Source organism: Haemaphysalis longicornis, unplaced genomic scaffold, assembly GCF_048455015.1.
Source record: "Haemaphysalis longicornis isolate Haplotype H1 unplaced genomic scaffold, Haemaphysalis longicornis Haplotype H1 scaffold_10, whole genome shotgun sequence".
Taxonomy (NCBI): Eukaryota; Metazoa; Arthropoda; class Arachnida; order Ixodida; family Ixodidae; genus Haemaphysalis; species Haemaphysalis longicornis.
This window is the reverse complement of record NW_027526204.1, coordinates 133727674-133745312: the sequence shown is the minus strand read 5'-3', so window position 1 is coordinate 133745312 and position 17639 is coordinate 133727674. Positions and strand designations below refer to the sequence as shown.

General features: G+C 48.6%; 3 protein-coding genes across 11 annotated transcripts in view; 2 read left to right on the top strand and 1 right to left on the bottom strand.

Annotated features, from left to right (window-relative positions):
• The first annotated feature begins 618 nt into the window (after positions 1 to 618).
• LOC144159363 (uncharacterized) lies at positions 619 to 5331 on the top strand. The gene is made up of 3 exons (XM_077690794.1): positions 619 to 1150; positions 3260 to 3415; positions 4900 to 5331. The coding sequence occupies exons 1-3, from the start codon at positions 779 to 781 to the stop codon at positions 5179 to 5181; spliced, it is 810 nt and encodes a 269-aa protein (XP_077546920.1). The 5' UTR covers positions 619 to 778; the 3' UTR covers positions 5182 to 5331.
• A 613-nt stretch (positions 5332 to 5944) lies between these two features.
• LOC144160111 (organic cation/carnitine transporter 2-like) lies at positions 5945 to 10688 on the top strand. The gene is made up of 2 exons (XM_077691716.1): positions 5945 to 6327; positions 9300 to 10688. The coding sequence occupies exons 1-2, from the start codon at positions 6058 to 6060 to the stop codon at positions 10686 to 10688; spliced, it is 1659 nt and encodes a 552-aa protein (XP_077547842.1). The 5' UTR covers positions 5945 to 6057.
• A 1055-nt stretch (positions 10689 to 11743) lies between these two features.
• The window catches only part of LOC144159361 (adenosylhomocysteinase-like 1), a 267623-nt gene continuing 261727 nt past the window's right edge, over positions 11744 to 17639 (bottom strand). For all 9 annotated transcript variants that reach the window (XM_077690785.1, XM_077690788.1, XM_077690792.1 and 6 more), the window contains one exon: positions 11744 to 16010. In XM_077690785.1, coding sequence (XP_077546911.1) covers positions 16004 to 16010 — 7 coding nt within the window. In that variant the 3' untranslated portion in view covers positions 11744 to 16003. The remainder of the gene's footprint in view (positions 16011 to 17639) is intronic.

Sequence of the window (17639 nt, the reverse complement as noted above, 5' to 3'; positions counted from 1 at the left end):
TCACTGTGTGATTTCTATGCTGTTGGGTACTTTTGCATCCGGAGTCGCTTACGCAACCGTAATCATTACCGGTATGGCCAGTCCCCCTGCTTAGGTATGTGCCTGGCTACTTAGGGATGATAATTTTCTGCTGACATTGCCACGAAAATTCGCTTGGATGGTAGAGGTATATTGCTTCTCAGTAAAACTACCCCCCTGCCGCACACGAACATGAGCCTTCTCGTTTCAAAGCAAGTGCTATACCACCACGCCACAGGAGCAGCTGTAGGAACGAGTTATGAGGGAATATTTGTCCCAGAGACCCGGGGTGGCGTACATAGCTAATCAGAGACGACTGCCATGAGAAATGTCGGACGATAGTTCCAAGGGTTGCTATAATAATAGCCACTAACATTTTTTTTCGGGGAACGTTTTCAATGACCGTCTGCCATGTGAGCTAGGGCTGCTATGTAGATAAGCGTATATAAGATATGGTTGGATTAGCTAAGCCTAGTAGTGGATGTAGTCTTTCAGCATCCCCCCCAGACTTTCAGCGTCTAAGATTTTAAAAATTGCGGGTACGTCAGAGGGTGATGATTTTAGCGATGTTAGAGAGCGGCAGCAGATCGGACCAGCGGTCCCGGTCTGGCCCGGTGCACAGTGTGGGCACCCGCTCATGCGCACATCGGGCCTCCTCCCATCTGCGCACACGCAGTGGTGCCGGTTACCCTGCTCGGGCCAGTCCCCTGTTCTTCTATAACTCTCAAGTGAGCCGATATGATTTAAGAGGGGAAGCCTGATGTGCTGCTTATCCGGGACGGAGACACCGACGCATGCGCACTGTTTACTCAATCAATTTAACAAGTACTCCGCCAGTGCGTCCAACGATATTGCACAAGATCTCCAACAGCGACATCCGCGAAGGGCCATTTCGCACCACGATGAAGCTATACTCATTACCTCGATCAGGTCGCTGCCCCCAGGCGCCACCAACCTGGAGCTCCGGCGGGACTTCGACCACCTGCTGACGACGCCCCATGGATTAACGGAGCCTTCCGTGCCCCCCGCCGACACTTGTGTTCCCGTATTGGCAGGCAAAGTGGCCCTGCCAGCAGCGAAACACTTGTGCAAAAGGTGCCCCCAGTGTCGCAAGGACATCCTCCCTAAGAAGGTATGCTGTCCTCAAAACTAAAGTGTGCATGGCGCTCCGGGCCTCAAGCTCTGAGGAAGGCCCTTAAGGCCCAGGATTGACACACACACCAACGGTAATAACGTTGTCTACATCATACAACAAAACCCATTTGATATGACGGCCGCCCAGTTTATCGACGCCCCTAAGCATCCTGGGTACAAAAGTTGCGCCTTTCTTGTGGTCATGATAAACTGTAAAAAACCTAAATATGATAAAGCACATTTTCTGGCAAGCTTTTGTGGAGAAAATTGCCTTTGCTGGAAGCATGTTCCCACTTAACCAAACTGCAGCACAATGGCACAGTGCGTCATCTCGTGACGGCCTTTGAATACGCCCACGGCATCTCGAGCTTCGGTTAAAAAGCCCCTCCAATACTTCAAGGAACTCTGGAATACTCAAGTAAACGCTTTGAAATTTTCCTTCGGGTCTGAAAGCACTGCGAAATATTTAGTTATCGCCAGCGCAAAGTGGCACTGTGTTGTTTGCTCGTTGAATAACGTCCGCCTTCCGTTTCTGCTTTGCTTTTGTGGCCCTTTTTTAAAGTGGCAACCTGATCCGTTTATTGCTGCAACTAAAAGGAAGCCGGCCAGTTGCCGCTACATCGCTGTAATGACGTAATTTAAGCGCTCGAAGAACGCCACTACCGGGAAAAAGAGAAAAATCTTTGGAGAGTTTCCTGATGAGCATAGATCAGTAATTTTTGGTTGACGTACTTCATGACCTCCTATTCTAAGTACAGAATGTGTTTGTTGACTACAGTCTGAACGCTATTAAGATTTGGAGCAAAGTTGAGAAAAGTGTTGCAGGGTCCCTTTCAGCTTATTTTAACATCTGAAGCAATATTAGAGCATGACCGATAAGCGCGTGTAGTTCATTGATTAACCGACCACGAAATACGCGAGACAAATTTAGCTGCTTTACGCACATCAGATAACTTCTGAACTCTCCCCAAAAAATTATGTTTCGAAATACGAACACAGTCTGCGCTTATGTGACGTAACACAAGTTACACGTACGCCACCGCTTATGGCCCGCTTGGTTTTATTCAGAGCATTTGAAAGCACTTTAAGGAAAATCGCTACAGAAACAAAGCCGAAACTAAGAAAAAGCTATCTGCTGCGGCGAACAAATCACGGTGTGCCGTTCTGCGTTCGCGAACACAACAGATCTCAATCTAGGCATGAAGCAAGAGTGCAAGTGTTCCCCAGCATTACCGTTAGGCTTCAGTTTGGGCAGGAGTAGCCCACAGCTTATCAATTATTGATTTATAAAATGTTTGAATTTATTAATTCATTCATCATTAGTTAATTATTAATTCAGTGCGTGCGAGGGGGGGGGGGGGGGGCGTCACACGGTAAATACGAGCCGCCTGTAGCTTGTATTCACTGGCGAGGCACGCATGCAGGCAACCATGTGAGTGCGCCGTTACTGGTTACGTCAGGCTCCGCGGAATGGCGATACTTGTCTGTGCTCAGCACATGACCTGTGTTGGGCGTTCCAAACTCTACCCCACCGAACGCAAAATAATGCCTCGAGTCCAATGTGAGTGCAATTAATAACATCTCTGCTGGCACCGCAGTTGACAATCGGGTTGAAACGGAGCAGACGACGCACGCCGGTGTATTTTTTCTTCGGCGTGCGGGCGCAGTGGCACATGCCGCGCCATGTCCATGTCGCATCGGCCATGTCCGTGGCCGTTTCCAGTGTTGCCAAGCGAAGAAATTGACAGCTAAACTTTTCAATGAATATCACCTAGAGAGAGGGGAAAATACCGACAAGGGCGATTACGAAGCTCTCGGAGGGTGCTGTGGGCTGGCGGAAGGTTACGGGCGCGTCCTTAAAGTTCCACTGAAAGTTCTATACAGCAGATCAACAGAAGGTCCAAGTAGGCCTTTCGCCTTCACATTCTGGTAAAGTTCTAAACATGCCCAGCTATTTTTAGCCGCTGAGCGGGATGTACATCAGTAGATGAGTAGGATGGAACTGTGCGAAGGGATCGGGGCATTGTGAACTACGACGCAGTGTGTCTGATACATCCGATTCAGCTTTTCGAAAAGCGACCCTCTTCACCTGTATCCTCGAACTTAGGCACGTCGCCGTGAGTCCGGGCGCCACGGACACCACCGGCACGCTCGCGACGGGCAGCCGGCTCGAGAGGGCGCCGCTGACTCTACCTCCTCTCTGTCCGACATCGCCAGCACCGGCAGAGGCCCCGCCACCGGCCAAAATTTTGAGTTCAGCGAGGTGAGTCACATCCACGGAGAGGAATCGCTTTCGAGGGAAGAAGGCCAAAAAACCAACCGCTTTTCTTTGGACCCGAACTGCGTAAAAAGCCAACCCTACGAGGTGCTGTTTCTAGCCCAACATATCTTCAAAAATGTAAAACCCTATGCTCCAATTTGCCTTTCGCCATCCATAGTCGGTAAAAAAGGATTATTGAAACAGTTGTTAGCATAATAACATGACCTTTAAAGGTCTTCTTATTCCAATTTCTTTCTTAGCTGCATGGTTATGACCGCATTTGTAAACTTCTGCATAACGGCCCAGACAATTTCCTTTGGTGGCTTTTCATTCGCACATCCCTGTATTCGAGTATTTATAACCTAAATATTTTGCCCTAGCAAAGGTTTCGGCACCAAATGATAGAAAACCAGAACTAAGGCCTTCTTGATCTGCTTAATTGTAACCTGATTACTCTCTAAACGTGAAGCGGTGTTCCGTGTCCGGGTGCCAAACCAGAACAATTTTTCCGATGAGATGATCTAAGGGAGTTTGCACAGCTCTACCAGGCAGATTCTTAATTAAGAGGCACAAGTCGGGTTCATTAGAAAGGGCTGCTTTGTCCCGATAACAGTGAGATCAATTTTATCTCAAACTTCAAACAAATAGTCGAGATATCAAAGAGAACATATGAAGCAGTGGGGACTCCCCGGCCATTTTCAGGCAATTTCACAGGACGTCACAAAACCCCTATTGTGCGATTGGCGGCCACCCACTAAGCCAACACTAAGAAACACTACGGTATACCTGGAAATTGTCTTGCCCCCCCCCCCCCCCCTTACCCCTAGTTCTGTTTGATCGTATCGGTTGAATGCTAACGTGCCGCTATGCTAACACGCTGACAACTACGTTTCTAGTTCCGGCACATTTTACGTACGCAGTCAGCGTAGCGCGAAATTTGAAAGTTCCCCGTGAAAATGGGAAGAGCATTTCTAACAAGAAATCTTAATTTCCAGGTTCATTTCTGACTAGATTCATAGTTTCTAGCTGGAAAGGACAGCTTCTAACTACAACAATTCTTAGTCTAGCTAGAGACGATTATTTCCAGCTTGCAGGGTTTTTGCTTCCAGCTGGAAGTAATAGCTGCCAGCCGCGGAGCTAGAAACTGAGCTAGAAACAGAATTTTTAGCAAGAAATTCAGCCTATTACTAGCTAGAAATATTTCTAGCTAGAAAAAATTTCCGATTAAATATGCCAGCTAGAAAAAATATTTACACATGGGTTTGTGCGTATTTCTTGTATTTTCGGGTGAAAAAAAAAAAAAAAAACGTCTTTCGTAACTGGAATGGAGCTGAGCGAGCTACTAAAGGCTAGTTCTTTGGATATGAGGAAGGTTGAGTTTTGTCTTTATTGTCCCTTTAACGCTCGTCGGAGTCCTACTTCATCTCGGAGGCTCGTCTTTATCTTCAATGGCGCTCGGAAACTCTGGTCGAAATTAAACTCCACAGGTCAACTCGGCCACTGGACGTATCGTGGCCGTCGCTTCGGCCGGAAGCAACCCTTCTGCACGGCCCCTCATTTCGTCCCTTAAGCGACGGGACCCCAGTGGACAGGCGCTGGCGAAACCAGTGCCAGAAGACAAGACCGAACACCCAACACCACAGCCGGCACAGCAGGCAACGAGCACCCGCCTCGACTCCCCCACCAAAGTAGCCGAGACACCTCAAAAACGAAAAAAGGCCACCTTCGTCGGAGACGTCAGCTCACAGTGCCCCGATGACAATAAGTAAGCACGCACCTCTAAGCGAAAGTAGATCAATTAGATACAGTTGCTACGACATGAAGTGGTGGAAGCCACGGTCCCTATAGGCATGCATGGAGGGAAGTGAATCAGAACTCCGTGATATCTGGCCTAAGTTCGGAACTAAACTGTGTCACACTGTTGAATCAAAGAAGAAAGGTAAATGAAAATTGCTGCACTAATGCGCTAGCCGCTAAAATGAAAGCACGAAGAAGGGGCAGACTCAGCGCTTGAGCCTGAGCCGCAGCATGAAAGCCCATGTGTTACTTCCACGCACGTGGCACCATACGGCAAACTACATCCAGCAGATCCTCAAGAGGCAATCGTGGCGTTAATTGGTATGTGTGACGCCAGAGCATCACAACAAGCTGTCGCTTCCACTCATTCACGATGTTCCACCAGACGCACTTCTATACCTGACTGGTGGAATCACCCAGGTATCCCCTTAGTGGTGTTCGGGGGGACTCCGAACTCGTCTTGTGTGTTTGTCCGCTTTTCACGCCAAAGCGACAGCGCGGAAACGACTGCGGGTGAGAAACCTTGAGCAGGGCTTTAAAGCTCTTCTGTGCTTCCTAAAAGCCTCCGAACTAGAGGCAAGTTCCTGGTGCCTACATTTTCATTACCTTTGTTTTTTGTGCGTGCGTATTTCCGTTTGTGTGTTTGTCTTGCCCTCGCTACATTTTCACCAACAATCTAGAGCCACAAGACGAGGACTGCGCAGGGCTGACCTCTTGCGCCCCTCCTCTTCCCTACTGTCAGAGAGCCCCCCGCAGCACTCCAAAGCGATCGCCGGGGCAGCGTCCTGCGAGCGAGCCAACCGAGCGTCTCTTCGGCCGCGACTCCCGCCGCGGCCACGCTGCGCCTGATGGAATCAGCGCTGGCGCCCAAGGGCCCCCGCCTGCCCTCCGCGGACTTGGGCCACGGCCGCTTCCAGCTGATGATCCTGGCCTGCGCCCAGCTCTCCGTGGCCGTGGACGCATACCAGGCGCTCTGCTCCCGGCTGCTGACGCCTCCCGTCGACCACTGGTGCCGACCGCCGCCGGAGTTCGCGCACATGAACCCCGACCTGTGGAGGAACGTCGCCCTGCCCCTGGGAAGCGACGGCCGCTTCAACCAGTGCGCCGTCTACGAACAGGTACCCAATATCGCTCTGTCACATGGCCATCCGCAGAACTTCAAACAGCAGAGCTACAGTGTACTAGTTCTAGTACACTGAAGCAGAGCTGTTTAAGCTTTCAGTTCCGCCGTCGAACGTTACCAGATAACTCCGCCCAGCCGAGCGCACGTGAGCGTGCGTCTCGTGAGGAGTGCCCCGGCTCGTCCAGATCGATTTCAGAGAACACGCTACCCAGCGCTCGTGTCGTAGTCTGTGGAATATTATTTTAAATGCAGAGCATTTGTATAACTCACGATGTCACCCGTGCGTCGGCGTCCGCAGCAGCCAGCCTCCCCCTACACTATAAAAAGAAATAACAGTTACCGGCGCCTAGTTTCGATCCCACGACCCTGCGGGCGGAGCGCAAGGTACAGGGTGCTCTTCCCACTGCGCCACAAAGCCGACACAGAATGAAAGGCTACGAATGCGCCTTATATCCTTGATTCATTCAAACTACGTCAAGAAGCTGCTGGTACAACGCATTCACTACCTGTGGGCGGAACGCGAAATACATGGTGCTCTTCCCACTGCGCCACAAAACCGACACAGAATCAAAGGCTACGAACGCGCCTTATATTCTTGACTCATTCAAACTACGTCGAGAAGCTGCTGATAAAATGCATTCACTACCACCAACTCCCCAAACACTAAACGTTAACGCAATACACCCACCCCCTATGCGACGCATTTACTCGAGTCCCCCTCGCGGGGAGATGGGCCCTTTTTGTCCACCTGTTCACGTGCGTCCGAGCCTGAAGAGGGGCGCACAGACGCCGAGTTCGCGAATCCGGTTTGCGCGGGTTCTAGCGTGTGCTAAAGCAGTCCACTTTGGGAGAGATGTGAAAGCTTGCGGACAAAATGATTCTGGCCTGGAGTCATTGAGAACTTTCAGCGGCAAGTTCGGAAATCTATGTGAGGTGCAACGGCCGGGTCTCCGCGGGGCAGCCAGCTCTGCTGCGTCTCCAGCCTTGCACTACTATAGTGCAAGTTGCGTCACTTTTCCGAGGGGGGCTACACGTCTATAGAACGGACCCCTGGACGGGGGGAAGGGTGGGAAGACTGTAACAGGGTAGCAAGAGTGTAACAAGAGTGTAATAGGAGTGTAACGACTGAATAGAGACGACTGGCGGTGTAAAATTGTGACAAAAAGTTGGAAACGTAAATATGGACAGTATAGTTTGCATCGTAAAACTCATTAAGTGAATTTATTCAAAATGCAAATACAAAATATTGCGCATACGTTGTGTACAAGTTTTAAGTCTCGGTGAAAAAAATGGGCTCCAATCCACGCTGTGAAAGTGGAAAGCAAAGCTTTAAACGACACCCAAAACAATTGCCCATGAGATGTCACTTGAATTCAAAGACGTGACGACTGGGCTAGACCGGCGGACGCCGCCACTGTAACCCGGCCGTGAGCAGGGAGAAAGAAAACTGAGAGGAGAATCTTTCGAAGGGTGAGGCAGCGGAACCTAGTGCAAATTTAAAGCGCAACAAATTTAGAAGAAGCGGAACCTAGCCATCCTGATGTGGTAGCTTGGGGCTACACCACCGCGCGACGCAAGCGCAGACAACGAAACAATGCGGGATGTGAGCTTAGTGATTCCCATTTATACCGATTTAAACTAGTTCGTTTAGTAAGTTTGAGAATTCCGAGAAAGCAGAGGGAACTTTTATAATCGCTATTTAACAGAACAAGTTGCTACTTTCGCATTTTGTAATACCTCTTAAAACACAACTGAATCGGTATTCACCAATTTATAAAACGGAGTCCCATTCGTGGCAAGCTACGCGCAAAAGGTTGCGTTTCTCTGGCGGCCAGATGTCTGTATGTGGTTTGTACATTTTGTCTTCCCGCCCTGCAAACCAATCCTTAACGTACGGCTGCCGTACGACCACTTAATTCTACCGGGTGCGCGTTACCCTGGATGTGCTGTCAAACAAGTTAATCAAGCCGTGCGAAGGCAGCGTGCAATGGACACGAAGCTGCGCCAGAACAGGCCCAAAACAACCATCACTAAAGCCGACGGCAAAGCCGTACCGCCGAGGCCGACGAGCAGGCACTTCCGCGCGGGGAACGCTGGGTAAATTCTCCGCGCTATCTACAGTGTGCCCCGTGATTGAAACCTTCCGCTCCCCCCCCCCCCCCCCCCCCCCCCCCCGACGCCGCCACCTCTGCCGCGTTGGGAGTTTGTTGTCCAGCATGACACGAAAGAACCAAGCTTTGCCTTAAAGGGACGCTGAAGTGAATTAAAGGGACAGTGATGTGAAGTGTCAAGCTCCCGTTCTTGCTTGCACTGCGTAGACTGGTTCAAATTAACACACTTTTCGTCGTTTATCCGGTTGATAAGTCGGTAATTATTTTATAAACTCCGAAAGAAGGAAGACTTCCATGCGCGGTCTGCGGCGGCCGCACCAACTAAAGGCTGTGACGTCGGGAGGAGGTGAAATTTTGAAACTATGCAGTCCTGCGAAACCGGGACATGGTTGTTTATTGAGAGAGAAAAAAAAAAAACGGGACGGCAGAAGCGGACCTCAAAAACGGGACGTCTGGTCACCGTAACAAGACGAATTGCCACCCCAAATGCGCCATTTTCTGCTCCCCTTGTATTTTAGCAGCACCGCATATATTACAGCAATCGAATTCAACCTGCATGGTTGTGTCCACTGCAGGACGAAGGCCACTCCCAAAGATATCCCGTCACGTGTCTATCCAGTTCTAGCCGACTCCACCTTTTCCCGCCGAATTTTCGTAACTCATCCCTCCCTCGAGTCTTTGACCGACCCCTATTGCGTTAACGGTTTACTGGCAGCCACTCCATTAAACGGATGGTCCACGTGTTGTACCCATGCGCATGACGTGACCTGCCCATTACCATTTTCTTCGCTCCTTTTGAGCTTAATCCAGTTATCGCATATTAACTATGATGCGTGTACCTTTGCCGATCTCGCAGCTCTCTCCCTCGGTTCGCGAGTACGAGACCGACACGGAGCGGCGTGCCAGACTCTGCAACGAGTGGAACTACGAGCTCCCGCGGGGAGTGCAGACCATGGCGAGCCGCTGGAACCTCGTCTGCGATTACGCCTGGCACGTGACGCTCGTCGAGGTCTTCAACATCATCTGCGGCCTCGTCATGCTGCCACTCGCGGGCCAGCTCAGCGACAAGACGGGCCGCCGGACCATCGCCATTTGCTGCGTCGTCCTCGCCATGTGCGCCGCCTTGGCGCTCGCGTACGCCAACTCTCTCGCGGTCTTCGCCGTGTCCCGCGCGTTCGTCGGCGCTTCGGTGAGCTCGCTCCGCGTCAACACAATCGTCCTGCTCTTCGAGGTGACCACCAAGTGCTTCCGCGTTTTCTACTGCTGCCTCGCGCAAGCGGGGCTGCTCCTGGGAAGTCTGGCGGCCACCACGCTCGAAGGCGCCGGGGTCCTGGACATGCGGGTCGTCGCCATCATCGGCATCATGCCGACGCTACTGCTAGTCTTCTGCTTCCACGCCCTCGAGGAGTCGCCCGTGTGGCACCTGTCCATGTGGAAGTTCGACGAGGCCAAAGACGTGCTAATCTCCATGTCCCGAGCCAATGGCATCACCGTCATCATGAACGTCCCAGTCCTGGAACGGCAGTTCGACATCAGGCGCAAGGAGGAGGTACCGGCGCTGCGCAGCTCCTGCGTCCTCGACATGCTGACGAACGAAGTTCTGCGAGGGCGCGTCGTCAGGGCGTTCTGCGTCTGGTTCTGCCTGTTCTTCTCGATGCACGCTGTCTGGCAGCATACGCCCCGGCACACGAACGTCTGGCTCCTCCTGACCGCCGTGGTTCCCCGTGCTGCCGCCCTGCCGGCGGCTTATGCGCTAATGCGGACCTTTAGCCGCAAGCAGGCGCTGGCAATGTGCGTGGCGCTCTCCTGCTGCCTAGCCTTCGGCCTGGCGTTCGTGCTTCTACTGTCTCCTCCCAGCAGCAAAGTCCTGCTGACGCTCTTGTGCGAGCTAACGCTCGCCTCGTTGGGAATGACGTACACCGTGGTGATCATCCACAGCCTCGAGCTCTTTCCCACCATGCTGAGGACTATGGCCGTCTGCACCTTGCTGTCTTGTGGTCGGATAGGAGCGGCTGTGGCCACGGCCATTGCTTTGCCTGCTCAGCGCTTGCACAGCAGCGCGCCGCTGTTCTTAGTCACGCTGTCGCTGCTGATCGCGCAAGTGGCTCTGATCAGCCTCCCCGAGACTAAGCACGGCACCCTGCTGCACACACTGTACGACCTGGAAGTTGACGTAATCAAGCAGACCGTGATGGACATTCTTCAGGAATGTAGCTTTGTCGGCCTGAGGGAAGATTACCCGTGAGCAAAATGCGGCACTATCCTTGTTTTTATGTACGCCTCGCTTGAACAGTTAATTAGCGCACGTTCTGTGAGGTGCAGGCGATAGCCTCAGTGTATGTACAGTGCTCCTAATTGCAGCACTGCAGAACTGTCAACAAGTAATGCCCCTAGTCGTGCTTGATTGGTGTTGATAATATTGACCTAATGAATAGTGAATAAGTAACGGTGAATATAGTTCCCTATTGGTGCATACATAATGGCTGAAGACATCTCGATGATTGCTTTCCCAGGAGCGCCTTCTGTTTACATAGTCTCTGCTGTGCCTTTGCCAGCATTTTGTCCGGAAGGTCGCCTTGACTGATTATAGCTGAGCAGTTGGCTGTTTGCGTGCGCATGAAAAATGCAAGGTAATCTAAGTTTCCAACCCTTCGAAAGTTGTTTTGAAGATTCCCTTTTTTGCTTTGGCACATTTTTTCTCATGGTGAACGAATTTGGGTGTCGTTTTTCTGGCACAGAGTTGAATAAAAACTACCTGGTGCTAATTGAAGTAGTTGAAGAGTACCTTCTGTAGCGTGTCTCAAGGCAACCACATTTCCCACATAAGGCCTGCGCAATGCCTCTCCACTAAGCGTTCACCCATTACGCGACTCACAATATCAGTTGTATTTAGTGAAAAGATGAAGTGCTGGCATCATACAGGCGATTCCTGATGTAAACCCATTGCGAAGTTTATATGGGCAATAAAGCGCTAGTTCGAAGTGGCGTTACCGCAAATGATGGTCCCTCCATAAATAGTCTTGATGACAGCACGTAGCAACGAAAAGTTTGCGATAAAATGTGCACGTAATAGAAGGTAGCAGTTTCATAAGGCACAATGTACAAAATAAAGGGTCCTTAGCATACACTGCCACTAGACAAAGTTGTCAAAACTATACTGGCACGTTTTCTACTAAAAACGAAAAAATAACAAAACAGAAAACAGACTACAAGTCTGAATTGTGATACAAAGCACTTTGCGTAGCAGCACCTTTAAATTTGACACCAGCAGAGAACAGAGAACGCACGCAGACAAAGGCCTCGCTTTGAAAAACAATACTTTACTATCAAAAAACAATAGCGGTACAATGCACAGAGGCAGCAAAAAAAAATTAAAACGTGTAAGCAGCGCAACCATGACAACAAGAATGTCGACGAATCATCGGCATGGAACGAGTGTTCATAGAAAACGGCAGCTCTTAGTTCACACCTTGTGTATTCTTCAAAGCTTTCTCTCTTATGACGGCGTCGATACAGAAGAGTGTGCCTGGTTTCCCATGATCTCATCTCCACGTACGATCCCCAACCATACTTTTTTGAGCAACGACTGTTCGTATGACGTAAACAAAGCCCTCTATCTATTCAGGCGCCACCGCCTCTGTGAAAGAGGGACCCAGAAAAGCAGCGCAATAGAAACAGAATCGAATATGTGCAAGGCACCACTCAGTGTTTCAACAACGTAACCGCACCCAAGAACACGCCCGCTCAGTCTGGCTAACACAGAAAACATTGGACATGAAACAAAGTAACACTGCAACAATGAGCCAAAACGATGCAATGCGGAAAAGCAGCTTCGCAGCAAGGCCAATACACCTAAAGTATACATTAAAGCAAAAAAAAAAAAAAAACTGTTTACAGTACAGGTTATTCGTACAAACCTAATGCTCAGATGGCATATGTCTTTCACACACACAAGTGGCCAATTGAGAGAACGTCAAGTGGCCAATGTTGCAGAATCAACGTTCCCACAATCGAACTGAACACACTCCAACCTCCTTTAATCATTGGCAAGAAAAAAAAAAGTATTATTTTTTTTAGTAACATTTGGACAGTGCTGCTAATCAAAATGTTCTGTATTTTAAAGTCTTGAAGGTTAGCTTTGCCAACGCAAACATCTCAGACTCTCAGCAGTAAAAGGTTATTGAAGAAAGCACACCATTTGGACACGGTATTTTCTTTTTTTCATAATGCCTGGAATCAGGAGTAACAATTCTGAAAACTTCGAACTTCAACCTCGAGATGACTGTTTCAGTTGTTCCACTCACAGCTGCATTCAATCTAGCCGAAACTATCGCTTTGACTGTTACACCAAACACGTAAGTAACTTCGATAAACAGCCGACCTTAGTGAGCAGACTCTACAGCTCTCGCCACGCAGGTGTGCGCCAGTGTTTGAAGGATACAGGAAATAAAAAGCAAGACAGAAAGGCAGACATTCTCTCGTTGTACGGCATTCCTTCTTAACACAATTCAATATTCTCGGCAACCTCAAGGTATTTAAATGCAACAATAAGCGTGCCTTAGATGACAGGAATGGCTTAAAGATGTAAAAGAGCTCCACTGTGAGCCCAATATGAAGACGGCCAAGAAATTGCAAGGCACGCAATGCTTCACATCCCAAGACAAGTTAGAATGCATGATACAATGGTGTAACGAACTTCTCAAAATGCGATGAAACTTCGAACATTTGAGAAGTACAGCGGCCTAAATCAGCCCGCGTGAAAATTTGGAACACTGAACTGACCCATCGCCTGTTTTGTGGAGCCAGATTAATGGTGAAGGGATAAGACATTCGTAGTATATGAGCTGAACGAAGAAGTGTTCTTACAATTTTACAGCCTCTTGGTTAAAGACTAGGTGGCTTTGAGAGAAAAGTGTTTACCACAGCTATATTGCCGGCCAATTTTTTTTACTAGAGTCCTGTAGAGTTACAAAGATGCTAAATGGAAAAAAGAATGAACACAGATTGCAGTTTAGTTACTGCATAAGTACACGAACATCCACTTCTACCATTGCTCATGACTTGAAGGATATTGAGAAAATATCTTATTTCACATCCATTTCAATCTGCAGCGACTCCATATGATTCAAGTCGAGTTTGCATTTATTCAGGTATCTCTACTTCCAAACCTCCTCTGCTTCTAAGTAGTCTAAGACACCAAGAGTTTAGAAACAACAGTTGGAAACACGCTACGGTTCTGAAGGATTTTCCATCTCAGAAGGGAATGTTGTATTTCCTCTGCTCGTTTCCCGTCAGCATGCACACGCAAAGACAGCACTTCAACAAAATTAACTCGCAAAGCAAACTTATAGCGAAATCTTTGCATTGAACAAAACAAGGCAGACCCCAAACTACACAAGAACCATTTGAAACCAGTAAAGCTCCATTCGAAACCATTCAAAACTCCCAAGCAACAAGCAGTTCAGCAGCTAGCACTAAAATACCACAAAACGTAGGTTCAATGTGTTGATTTGTACGTTTCGAGAAGTGTTCCGTCCGAGAGCAATATCGCCACACTCCGACAATACAAGCACAAGAAAACAAATACAGCAGGAAGGAACAAAGCGGTTCCGCAATTAATTGCTCATTCTCCTGGCATCCTCGGGAACAGCACAGTATCGATACATACGAAACCCTCACATATGAATTCACAATGCGAGTCGCTCAATCCATAATTCCACCGGGCTCTATCTATGCTACTGATGCTACGTCTGACGAGGTGCGGCGAGTGCCGTCGAATAAGCTTGGCGACAAAATTCGAAATAGCATAAAAAGCGGCCTTCCCTGAAAAGCAAGAGAGTATGTGCGCCCCTTTGTAAGCCCCATTTCGTGAGCCCACGCCACGTTCTCGTGCCAATCCAATCCGTAGCCAATGGTTTCTGGGGAAGGAGAAACCTCTCGGGGGCAAAGCAAAAAGCGAATGCGAGTAAAAAAGAATTATCTTGGTCAGTATTATAATCTGATTGGCCGACGAGACCTCAAGAGGTTTGCACGTACGACAGAGAAAGTGTCTCAGTTTTGAGATTGAATCTCGGTTTACGACTTTGTGGCTCAGTTCATGGACTAGTTCAAAACTGATGCCAGGGTACACTTCAAATGTCTGTTGAGTGAGACAGGTTCTTTACCGTACGAGCAAACCACCTCTAGATGCCTAAAGCATAGTTCGACAAGTGAACAGCGACACAGCCGGTAGGTCTCGGTAATGCCTCCGATGAAAACAACAGTGGCAACCGTTTTCAGTGCAATTACGCAAGTCATGCATCCAAGTTTTGTACAAGGAGAACGGAAGCCGTTTTTAAGCACTAGCACCAAAAATTCGTGCGTCCCCTTCCATTTAACCAACACATCAGCCAGGATTACACAGATGCCGACTACGTAATTCAACGGCTGGTATAGAGTGAAGGAAGGAAATGTGAAAAAGTACTAGGCCGGGGGTAAATTTGAAACTTGAGGAACATGCTCCTTTCATAGAACAAAACTTTGCAACGGACGTTACAAAAATTACAATGAACGGAGTGTTTAGGCAGCATTAAACGTTTAAATGGCATTACGTTAGTCTCAAAGGCAGGATATTTGTAAGTCAAAATGCACACTTCTCAGTGCAGCAAAAATGCTCAACAACTAAACCTTTGCGAGAGAAAGAAGTCTGCTGACTATACTGATTGCACGTAGACTTTTTTGTGTCGAGTGACTAATATATATGCACGGCGGAAACAAGAAACGTGTACATAATAGCGGCGCCTGGCGACCGTATAAAATATAACGTTTCTGCAATAAAATAAAACAACAAGAACAAAGAAGAAAATCTTTCGATGCTACGTTTCAAACTGAAATGCACTGCACGTTCGCCACACATCACTGCAAAACTCGAAACAGCGAAACAAATGACGTTCAGACCGGCCGACTGGTCAAATATTTCGTTGCAATTTTCTCAACGTGCACCGAATTACGAAGCAGTAAAAATGAAGTCCACGGCGCTCTTTTTTATATCGCATTCAAAAATTTCATTTCCGTATGAAGGGGGGAGGAGAGGATTTAGTTCCTTTTAAGGACGGGCACCCACAAAAATAAACGAGACAATCTACTCCTAAAAAACAGAAGTTCCAATGCCAAAGTACACAGCTCATCAAGGCTGGCTGCCTGCCCTCTATCTAAACAGTGTGCTATAATCAACTAGGATTATCAGCTGCAAGGAATTATCTCGCTGTCCTTCGAAGAGGCACTAAGAGAGGCTAGCTAGCCTATGTACAAGAGGGAAAAGTTATGCTCGCGAGGCTCAATCTTTGCCTTCCCCTCTGTGACTGAGCTACTTCAATATCCCCCCCTCGGGTCACGTTCGCCAGCACTTCTTCTTCGCTGTCTCAACGGTTGTGCCCGTCTCTCCTCTTCCGCTCTTGACTTCGGGTGTGCCTTTTCCGAGGTTTCTCTCGCTCCATCTCTCTCTCTCCCCTTCTGGTTTTCCGGCTGTGCCAACTGGAATGCTCGGCTGTTCCCTTGCTCTGCTATGCGATGACGCCGCAGTTAGTACCTGAAAAGAACAAGAGAAAAAAATTAAAGCCGTTCCACTCAATGTGACCGCTGTCGGAAGTGCAGAGCAGTGATTCGCCACAATGAGCTGTAGCGCTGTTATCCGCTCACTGCTACCCCCCAATGCAATTCAAATTTCCCGCCTTCGCAGTGCTCGCACAGCCCCTGCCTGAAACTGCGCCAGCGGGAGTTCTGTTCTTTTTGTGCTTGCTTTACCGCCTGCACGTGCCGGCGTTGCACTGCCACTTTTTTTCGCTTACTATCGTAAAAACCAACCCAACCAGTGTTCCTAACTAAATGAACGTGGGGGCTGCTGGTTATATACACAGATTTTGCCTCAAATGTACCTGCAGTTGTCTTTGCGCTAAAAAACGGGGAGATGTATGACAAGCGCCACTGGTTCACGAGTTTCGAACGGCTATGACCATATAAACCACTTGGCTTCCAAAGTCTCTGGGTTACGCGGCTACGACGGAACGCTGTGTGGTTCTATTTGGGTCCCACGAGCGAGCTACGATGACAAGGCGAGCCCCTAAAGTGCTCTGGACTTAAAATTGGCCCAACATTATTTGGTCATTCGTTGACGACAGCCCAATATGACTGCATTTCTATTTCTTTGCTGCAAAAATTTTCCAAGATGGATGACACATGGTGTTGCAGCTAAGGGCACTACGTAGTAGTAACTGTCATTACTTAAATGAAAGAAGAATGCACGACGTTCTTGATCGGCATACTGTACCTCCCTGTTTATCGCACCCGTTTGCACACACCATACACTGACGCAACCGGAGTTGCCATCAAACTGTCATTAAGCGACGGTCCGAAAGCGTTTCAAAATGGCCGCCCTCTTTCGAGAGAGGGCAGTATGTTTTGATTTTTACCCAATGCACCAAACTGCTGCCACTCGCTGGCTAGTCAAAGCCATTGGTATTACCCTATTTATTCGAATACAAGGCGATGTCTTTTTCCAAAGTCTGTTGTCTCAAAGTCATACTCCGCCTGGTATTTGAAGCTCAGTATATATACGGCAAATTTTTTCTATTCTCCAAACTGCACCCTCGCCTTATAATCGTGACCACCTTATAATTGAATAAATACGTTAATAGGGATCCTAGCTAGTCAGTGATTGGTAGCGGTTTGGCTGGTTCAGCAGAACTCGAGACAGACTGCTGTCTTGCAAGATGCACGACGATGCCAACAGGTGGGTCAACCATTTTGAAACACTTTTTAAACCGTTGACGTGTTGTTGAAAGTACTTGTACCTTGAGCATGGCAGCAACTACATCACACTTCCTGTGGTCGTAACTGAAATTGTTGTCCAATGAATGTGGCATGCAGACCAGGAAGGTTTCCTAATTTCATGTGTAAACAGGGCACGCTCACAGCCCTTTTTTCCACATGTCACAGAGTTAACTGAAAAGCTGGCACCACTCTGTCCGACATCATGTGAACATCATACAGTGCCATACTTCTTACCAAAATATGTCGCCATCCCCCAAAAAAGCCCTTGCATTGAAGAAAAGTAAAACGTGTAACAGAGGTGCGAGTTTGGCATACAATTTTATACTGGACAAACCTACCCAATGTATTGATGCAATTTTCGGTAATCCTTCCGAAGCGACCTGGAGGT

Excerpts from the sequence above, each read along its gene's own strand:
- LOC144159363 (XM_077690794.1), top strand. The coding sequence starts at position 779 with ATGTGCTGCTTATCCGGGACGGAGACACCGACGCATGCGCACTGTTTA. Across the intron at positions 1,151-3,259 it reads AGGACATCCTCCCTAAGAAG|GCACGTCGCCGTGAGTCCGG; the intron begins GTATGCTGTCCT and ends CCTCGAACTTAG. Across the intron at positions 3,416-4,899 it reads AAAATTTTGAGTTCAGCGAG|GTCAACTCGGCCACTGGACG; the intron begins GTGAGTCACATC and ends TAAACTCCACAG.
- LOC144160111 (XM_077691716.1), top strand. The coding sequence starts at position 6,058 with ATGGAATCAGCGCTGGCGCCCAAGGGCCCCCGCCTGCCCTCCGCGGAC. Across the intron at positions 6,328-9,299 it reads AGTGCGCCGTCTACGAACAG|CTCTCTCCCTCGGTTCGCGA; the intron begins GTACCCAATATC and ends CCGATCTCGCAG.